This window comes from Gastrolobium bilobum, unplaced genomic scaffold, assembly GCF_033153095.1.
Source record: "Gastrolobium bilobum isolate Gb01-03AN ecotype WA unplaced genomic scaffold, APGP_CSIRO_Gbil_v1 utg10696, whole genome shotgun sequence".
Lineage (NCBI taxonomy): Eukaryota > Viridiplantae > Streptophyta > Magnoliopsida > Fabales > Fabaceae > Gastrolobium > Gastrolobium bilobum.
The window spans coordinates 478412-487902 of NW_026899284.1; the positions used below are offsets into that span (position 1 = coordinate 478412).

The following is a 9491-nucleotide window of genomic DNA, read 5'->3' on the forward strand; positions in this document are numbered from 1 at the left end:
ATAGTAGAACCGTAGAAGGCAACCAGCCTCAAGTCCGTAATCAAAAGCCCAAATCCATGAGAGGTCAAAATAAGTGATCTTTGCTATCATAAAAAAATTAAAATAAAAGCAACGTCCAGTATGGTTGCTTTTAAAGGTATCCTTAGAAATATTAGCTGTGAAGGCAAGACACATTGCAGATTTCTACCCAACAATAAAGGACCGTCGCATAAACATAGGACTTAGAGCGAAGGTTGTTTCTCTTATTTTCAGCCAAAATGGACCAATTTACCCTTCAACCTGAAGAAATAAAAGTGCCTGTAGAATCAAAATCTGTGACTTGTATTTAAATCATAAATCCCGCTTCACCAGTGATGCTGTGACTCTGTTACAACGATACATTTCATGTTAAAAAATGAATTATTACATTAAGATTTATTGTTAGTTTAATTATAATGTCACAGCTGACAGCTAACATCAGAGAATTCTTGTCATTGTTTACGGATATTGAGCAGTAGTAATCAAGAGAAGTAGAGAACCACCCTTGCCGTGAAGTAGAAAAATATTTTCCATGTAAAATGGAAGAGGTTTAACCAAAATATCATTCATGATCAAGTTTTTGAACAAATCAACTGATGACTCCAATGGTTTAATGAACTTTTAAAAGCATAGTTTGAAAATGATGAGAGGAATGTAAATAGATGGAAATAATGAAAATATGCATATATAGACATTATGAATGGCATCAAAGAGCATTTCTTCATGCCACCCATTGTGAATTTTTTATACTTCAGTGTGCTTGGCGGGAATAGAAGTGAGGCATAGAATACCAGAAAAGAAAATAAACATGTATTTCAATATGAATGACGGCTTAATGCATTGATAATTTTTCAATCATCACTCTCCATTCTTCAAGTTTTAACTTCTACAAGGCATGGCCTAAGTAAACTGAAGTATTCATCAAGAGTACTCACTAAAAAAAGAAAACCGAAATAAGCTCAATGTTAACAGTGGACCAAAAGTAAAAATTCTAAGTATATTACTCGTTTCTTCAGTAAAAATATACCAGATTTGACTTACAAGATTATACCTTCGAATATACATACACATTTGAGCTACATAATATAAATAAATAGAAGGGCAACAATAAAAGATGAAGGGGTATCACGTTTAAGTTGATGGAATTTATGAAAGCAAAATAGCACATTAAAAACAATACCAGTTTAGATGCCTGAATCATTACACTCTTCAAGAAGTTTTAAAAGATTATGCTCCGGAGCACTAACAGATGGTAGAATCATTCGATTAGAGTGGGATCTCCGTGGCTTTGTCCCAGCCCCTTCAGATTCAAGGGTTCCCTCTTCCTTCATCACTGGCAGGTCACCTCTTCTCCGCACAGTAGCAGATACTCGCTCTTTCCATATTCTTCCATCCTGATAATAGAGGAACAAGACTTCAGAATCCTAAAACCAATGAGTTTTGAATAAAAAAGAACCCCCTCCCTCAGTTCAACAAAAAGGGAAGAAATACAATCACATGCATGCTTCCTCCATGGATTCTCAACCACATTCTAGTTTATTTTTTTATTTTATTTTTCATATTTAACTCTGGTTTCCAAAATTTTATTAGTAACTATCAACTAATAGTAGCTAGATAGAAAAAAACTAAACAATCATGTCAAAATCCACGTAGGAAAAGTCACGAGTTCCATCACCTCCACATAGACATGCATACACCATATTTTATGACCAACTCAACTCAAGTAAGACACATAAGTCCAATTACCATAACGGGACCTATTCTTTGAATTGAGTAACCGAATCTAAAGGAAGTCTCTGAATGGTCCAGTTATTCGGGGTCTAAATAACCTACTTTTTCATCGCAAACGAGGTAACATTTGAGGTTTCATGAGCAAATTGTGCTTAACACATTAAACAATTGACCATATTTGATTGTTTATATGTAAAGTCATACATGTGGGCAATAATTATCACTGCCATCTATGTGTATAATCAAGTGGAAGAATAAGATTCTGAAACATTAAAAAAAAAAAATCATTGATTTATTATATACATGCTAGATGCTTTGACTGAGAAACTGCGATTGTGCCAAGCAAGAGGTTGGGAATGGGAGATGAAAGTAATGATGTAGAAGGTAAAATTACCCATGCAGGCAACTACTCACGATGAATTTTAATAATAGCCCACTTCCATTCCTCCCTGGTGCTTTAGCTTTTGAAGTTAGAAGAGGAGCTACTAACTTAGATTCTAAGACAGTGACAAGTTACACCACAACATTTACAAACTATAACAAAAATATGGTTACACTCCAACATTCACAACTTTCCTTAGAATCTAAGATGAACGGAAAACGCAAAGGAAAGGTAACTTCAGTATTAATTCCACCTTGCCCAGTTCGGTGGAACCTCAATTACCTTCTGGCCATATTTCATACTAATGTGCATAAATGGGACGAACTATGTCATACTTGTTTGGCTGTAGTGACACTAATGAGCTACATGCATGCACAGCAAAAAATTATAAAATTTACTTGAACTATTTTAAAAGACAAACCAAAGAATTCTCTGAAAAACAGCAAGATACCACCACATCCCATAATATCATCGTCAGTTGTTTATGCAATTATGTTAAAGAGAGCTTTCTAAACAATTGCTCTCAGTAGTCCTATAGGATAAGTTGAAATGAAAACCTTCTTTAAGTTATTTGAATATCATGGCATTATCAAGATATCTTACTTTAAATATGTTTAAACTGGCAACATATTCAAAATACACAACTCAATAAGGCTATTCAATGTTTTGGAGCTTGTGCATTTATTGCCAAACAACTTTGACCATAATAATATGCAGATATTACAAAAGAAGTTTTTCATAGGTTTGAAATACACACTGATAATATAAAATACAATGTTGATACTGATGAAGATAAACAAACTCTAGTTGCAGACTTGCAGTAACCCAACACAACCGGATTCAATACTTAATAAAACAACTCATACTTTTTTGTCAATTGAATAATAATAATAATAAGAAGAAGATGAAGAAGAATAGTATGTATTTTTTATTTTTTGTAATATAATAGTATGTAATTTAGTACTGAACGAACTGTTTAAAATTTTATCAGTCCAAATAATCAATTTTGTAATATACCAAAAGAAAAACAGATCCCGTCTTACATTAAGAATAGATGGTTCTGGTACCGGGCACTGAATTGGTCTATCATTGTCAAGGGGTTCAGTTGGGTGTTCAACTGGCTTAAACTCCACTGCTACTTCAATTCCATGAGAAGTGGCAGTAGCAGCACTAGCTGCAGCGCCAGTCTCTGAGTTTGGGGGTATTACTTCCCTCTCATCCTGCATGATATGAAGTCAACGCATAATATTACTACAAGATCATTTCACCAATTAAAACTTGTTACATAAATTATCAAACAAACAAACAAATAAATTTCTAAGCCCAATTGCACAGAAATATTTCCAATCCAACAGGGAATCAGATTAACAGTGTATTGAACTCAAGGGGCAAGATAAGGTTTATGATCATCAAATTTAGTATGATTTTCTTTGAATGCATAAAAACTATTGGACCGCCAATAGTCCAATACAACACGAACGAGTCAAAGGTCAAACAACCAGAGCAACTTGTTTTAGCCACAGCTGATCCAAAAGCACAAAAACAAAGAGCTAGGCTTTTTAAGCGAAACTGCAAAACCAAATTCAGAACTCTTTTACAAACGCTTGTTTCCACGAATTGTAATAACGAGTTCACGTATCATAAAACCAGCATTCACTGGTCAATCCAAGTCCAAAACAACACAAAATCATTGCAAATAAAGGGTTGATCAGAAGGAGAAAAAACTCTTACCAGGGCACTTTGCGTCCGTCGGTGGGCATTCCTTCCAACAGAGAATCTCGAAAATAAACCCACCATTTTTTTCAACTCAAAAACCAATACCCACGAAGAAAAAAACGATCTTTTTTATGCTGGCGTTATTAACTAGTCAAAGGGTCGATTTACCTGCCAATACTTGTTGTTTGGACAAGCCAAAATCACTTAAATCAGTGCATGCATGAGACGGGTCCTGATCCGGGTCAAGTTTGGCCTGAACCCAGGTACTGTTGCTTGGATGAAGCCAGAGAAGAGAAAGAGAGATAAAAAGGTGAGGTGGAGAGGAGAGGAGAGGAATCGTTTACTTGGCGTGAAGATGATGGAATTTGATTTGTTGTGTTGTATTTGGGGAAGTTAATAATAATAATAGAAAAAGTGTGTATTATTTTAAATGATGTAAAATTGTGTCTTAAAATTTTAAGTACGAGAAAGAGATAGATAAAGTAAGAAAAAAGGTAGACAAAAATTATTAAAGTGTGCGTCTCAGTTTGTGAGGATGAAATGCCAAAAGTTATGTCATCTAAAAAGACAAATAATAATAATAATAATGCTTTGGAATCAGTTGCGCAACGCAGTAAATAGGTGTAAACGAGAAGAAAACTTTCAGAACAACTGCTGTACGTGCATTCATGTTAAAAGTGGGAAAAAAAATTGAATTTAAAAAAAAAATATAAAAGAAACATAAATAAAGATGTAAAAGGAATTTACCAAAAAAAAAAAATGTAAAAGAAAATACCGAGTTAGATATTTTGATACCACTAAAAAAAATTTCCGTAAATGAAAATGACGAAAAGGGTGAAAGACAGCGTCAACGAAAGATTTGTGTATAAAATAAGGCAACACACGGAAAGCACTTATTAGAATTTAGAAATGGGGGCAGATGAGAAGGTAAGGTAAGCTTTGAGCAGCTGGTGATTTGGCAGACTGAAGGGATGTCAATGTCATTGTCCACTGATGACTACAGCACAGCCACCGGCCATGCTACAATGCTTTACGCGCCTTCCTAAGGCTTTGTTACACAACGCTCGTGATTATTTATTGAAGAAAGATCATTTAACTAATGTCTGCTTTTAATTTTTTATTTATTGGAAAACAAAAAACCAAGCACGATGCGGACAGTGGAGAAGAATCCATAATGTAGAAAACTATAAATCATTTATTAGTGTTATAAAAAAAAATTAAGTACTTGATTAGTTCATGATGGCAGCTTTCTTTGACTCGATAATTATTACTGCGTGTACCAGTCAGATCTTCAACTTTATATTCAAGGAGTTGAGCCTGTTGTACTGCTTCCGTGTAAACTAAACTAAATTGTTATATAAAAAAAAAAAACTAAATTAAACGAGAATAGATTTTTTCACGTGGTCATGTTATTTGATTATAATTACTAATTTAAAAATTATATATTTTTTTTCTCTCTTATCTCATTATCAATGAGTGGTTGTGATTAGGGGTGTTCATCAACCGATCCAAACAACATTAACCGAACCGAAAAATCAATAACCAAATAAATCGAAAACCGAAAAAATGAAAACCGAAAAAAAACCGCAAATTTTAATTAGATTGGATTGGTTTTTGGATGGTTGATGAAAACCGATCCAATATATTAATTTCCCTCAACCTACTTGGATTTTTCTCTAATCATAGCCTAAAAATTTCTAAACCCAAGACCCATTAATCCATCAACTAAATCCAAGAAAAAATCTAGTCATATCTCATCAACTAAATTTTATCTTTGTAAAGCTTCATATCTCATTGCAAAAAAAAAAAATTATATTATAATTTACTAATGCTTTTGTATTTCAAAAAAATAAAAATTTACAAAGGCCAATATATACAAAAGATGTTATTTGCACAATAATCATAAATAAATTTTAGAATTTTAAGAAAACTGATCTAATCCAAACCGAAAAAAATTGGATTGGATCGGATCGGAGTTGAAAAAAAATTCAAACCGAATGGATGATTATATGATCAAACTGAAGAGATTGGATCGGATGATTTTTGCTTCCAAAACTGATCCAATCCAGACCGCGAACACCCCTAGTTGTGATCAAATAACATGACCACTTTTTCACACGAGAGAGGATCCACTCCCAAACTAAACTAAACGGAAGCCAGCTCATTTCTACGGTTGCGCACGCTCGAGTAGAGTTGGTATTAAATTGTATATAATTTTAAATGAAAAGGAATTTGATGCACTTACATGATTGATTTGGATTGGTTTTGTTACGATTTATTTCATAGTTTAGGATTTTTTAATATTTATTATTTATTATTTTTTTACTATTTTTAGATTATGTTTGTGTATGTGTTTATTGTGCATTATCTTCTTTAATTATGCATGATTATAGTTATTTATAATTTTTTTATTTTATTTTACCTATTTAATAATTGAAGAACCCTCTTGTTATTTGGTTGTTTTTGGTTAAATAAAATTAAAAAAAGAGAAAAATATTTTATCGCAATTCTTGTTTTGTTCTTTCTTTCTGTTTAACCAATTGGTTATTACTTCAACATTAGAATTAATATTATTATTTTTTTATACCAACCCTAATTATTTCTTTAAGATGAATGGGTTTTTCTGATATTTTCACAAATTTCGATTCTTTGAAGTGGTGGTGGGAAATCCAACTGTGAGGTGAGTCTGAGATTAAGACCTTCTCTCCCTCCCAAAAGTGATATTGGTAGGGATCGAAGTGAGGTCCTTCAAGCACATGTTTAGCTCTCGTATACCAACTGAGTTATCACAATTTGACAAGAAGGAATTACTTTACATCCGCATGAGTTATATTTTTAATTTTGATTGTTAATTTATTTTTAGAAAAAAAAATCAGCTTTTGTTGCAAAGAAAAAAATTTCTGCCAACAGCAAAAGTTGAAACATTAAATCCTTTATTTATATCGAATAATTTTAATTTATTCATGAATCAATAATTATAAATGGATGTAAAAAAATTTATTTTTACACTCATATAAAATTGTTTCATTTTAAATAGATAAAAATATTTTTTGGTAACATGTATTAGTGCTCCTTAATTAACTAGTATAATTAAGATGTGATCATAAAATGTACATAAACACTACAATTATTTCACCATCTAAATTATCATCATATGCGCTATCTTATTTGTAACGTGTTTATTTTAAGTTCAGAATAACAAAAAAAATAAATTCACAGGAAGACGATGAAAGTAAAGAGATTGGAGGCTTTCGTGTGTAATTCTAAAGATTAAAATAACATGTGCGACAATAATCCTGAAAAATGAACACATAACGTGAGAGTTTGTAAATAATTATTTCAAGCTAAAAACTTAAATTAATAAGTGAGATTTTATGCCTGCTTGTGAGATGTTATTTTTTTTTAACTTATTTTTTCTTCTTATAAATAAAAATTTAGCTAAGCATAATTTTACAAAAATTCTTATTTAAAAAAAATTATAATGAAGAAAAAAAAAAACTAGAAGCTAAAGACTTCAAACATGAGCTTCTTTTAAGATGTATAACATCTTTTTACAATACTCATATCTATTTTTCAATTGTATCCTTATTCTACATTTTTTTATTAATTTATCATTTACCTTTGTAATTTACCTTAATAACAAATTATTTTATCTCTCTCCCTTTAAATCTCTTAGAATAATTTTATATAATTATTAAACAGTTCTTAATTTTATTTTTTAAGTTTCTTTTGTTTTTATAAAATAAGTTTGTTTTTAACTTTAATTAAAAGTAACTTTTAACTTAAAAAAAAAAGTGTCAAACAAGTTGTTTATGTTAATATATCTAATACATGCCTTGGTGTAAGGGTTACTGGACTTGAAATGTGAGTAATACAGAAATTTGTTCAAGGTCTAACTCATGCTTGTTTAAACTTGCCTTTTTAATTTGTATTAGAAAACGAAGATGGCGAGACTTTAATTCCTAACCATTTTATCACAAGCTTTGATATTATGTAGTATAAATTTATAATCAATTTAACCTACTAATTTAAATTTGAGTCGGTAAGTAAGACAACATTAATAATTTTATATTAATATCTCTAACAAGATCTTATAAATTTTTTATCTATATTGTTTTATTATCTAAATTCAAGTGCATTAAACAACACTATATTCAACCTTCATGATACGCAATCCGCTAATTTAAGAAATTTATGTCCTCGTGAATTCCTAAATTTAAACACAATCTTTTAACACTATAGTAAATTTAGGAGCTTGAAGAGCCTTTTTTTTTTTCAAGCCCGAGCCTGGATTTATTAATTAGTGGTTTTTAAATCATAATACGGTAAAATAAAAAAGAAACAATGTATGGTATTTTAAAATTATTTATCAAATTAACGAAGTTGATCTCATTAGGGGGTCAACGAAATCATTACAAATTTACAATCATGTGGTTGTACTTTGGCAGTCTTGCTTTCGTTGATAGCTAGATAGACTAATATCGCTATCCATCCCAAAGATTGTTATGGGGCGTTTGGTTCAGGTTTTTGTAAAATTTACCTATGCATCTGAGTGTGGCTTTTTTGGACTTCCTTGTTTAGTTGAAGTTTTTGAAAATTTTCCCCATGCATCCGTGTTGCCCAGCCGTTTGCATTTGTGTGTAAAAATGGGGGAAAAACACGGTTGAGAAAGACCTTCTGCAGTGTGGTATTTCAAGTTTTCTATGCAAATGGGAGAAAGAGAAGCATTTCACTGCCAAAAATACCCTCTGCTATGGCGTGAAAGTGAGACCCGAGTACGTCTGTAGAAAAGGTCATTTGCAATTTGTGGGTAGCAGAATGGATCTTGAAACGGCGAATGAGGTCTTGGTTTTGCATGTGGCAAATAGCACACTCTTCATCTATCTGCTTTGTAACCCAAACCAAAGCACCAGTGAACACTTGATTTCAGTTGTGAGGTAGAGGTAATGAAACTCAAACTCAGTTGACATCAATGGAGGCTTTATTTCTGATCATCACTATTATAGCAAACCCCTTTTATTTCTGAAGTAAATGACATATTAGAAGGGTTGGTAAATACAGCAAACCCCTTTTATTTCCCATTTGAGTTCCTTAGTTGGTCTTGTTGCTGCTCCTGAATTGGTACGAACGTATGATTTCCATTTGGATGCATTTGTGGTTGCTCTTGAATTGGTCCCAGTTTTTGCCCATTTGATTGCTTTTGTTGAGGCTGTATTGGGGCAAAAAATGTTGCTCTTGAATTGGTACAAACCTGTGCTAAAAAAAAAAGGTAAAGGGTAGGTGATACAAAAAAAATTAAAAACAAGGATATTTTCGTAATTGCCACTTATTTTCTCATCTATATTTTACCTCAAACCAAACATAGACTTTATAAATCTTACCTAATTTGTCCAGTAATTTTTTTTCCAACCAAACAACTTTTTTTATATTTTCCTACCAAACTCACTTTCCAATCATTTCCCTATTAATTACATTTTCCTAGTATTCAAAAAACTTCTCTTCAATCAAACGCCCCGTTAGAATACTCTCACATGCCATACTTCTAGTTGTCTATCCCAAATTCCATTGTCAATTTATCATCCACTTTTCTTTTTTATATACATATTATCATCCACTTCTATCTCGTCACTTTACATATATATTA

The 9491-nt window shown here is 31.8% G+C and overlaps 1 protein-coding gene across 1 annotated transcript; it reads right to left on the reverse strand.

The window, feature by feature from the left end:
* Positions 1-1012: 1012 nt before the first annotated feature.
* On the reverse strand, positions 1013-4212 carry LOC133289209 (uncharacterized). The gene is made up of 3 exons (XM_061487100.1): positions 3863-4212; positions 3175-3351; positions 1013-1412 (listed from the first exon to the last, which is right to left on the reverse strand). The coding sequence occupies exons 1-3, from the start codon at positions 3926-3928 to the stop codon at positions 1203-1205; spliced, it is 453 nt and encodes a 150-aa protein (XP_061343084.1). The 5' UTR covers positions 3929-4212; the 3' UTR covers positions 1013-1202.
* Positions 4213-9491: the final 5279 nt, after the last annotated feature.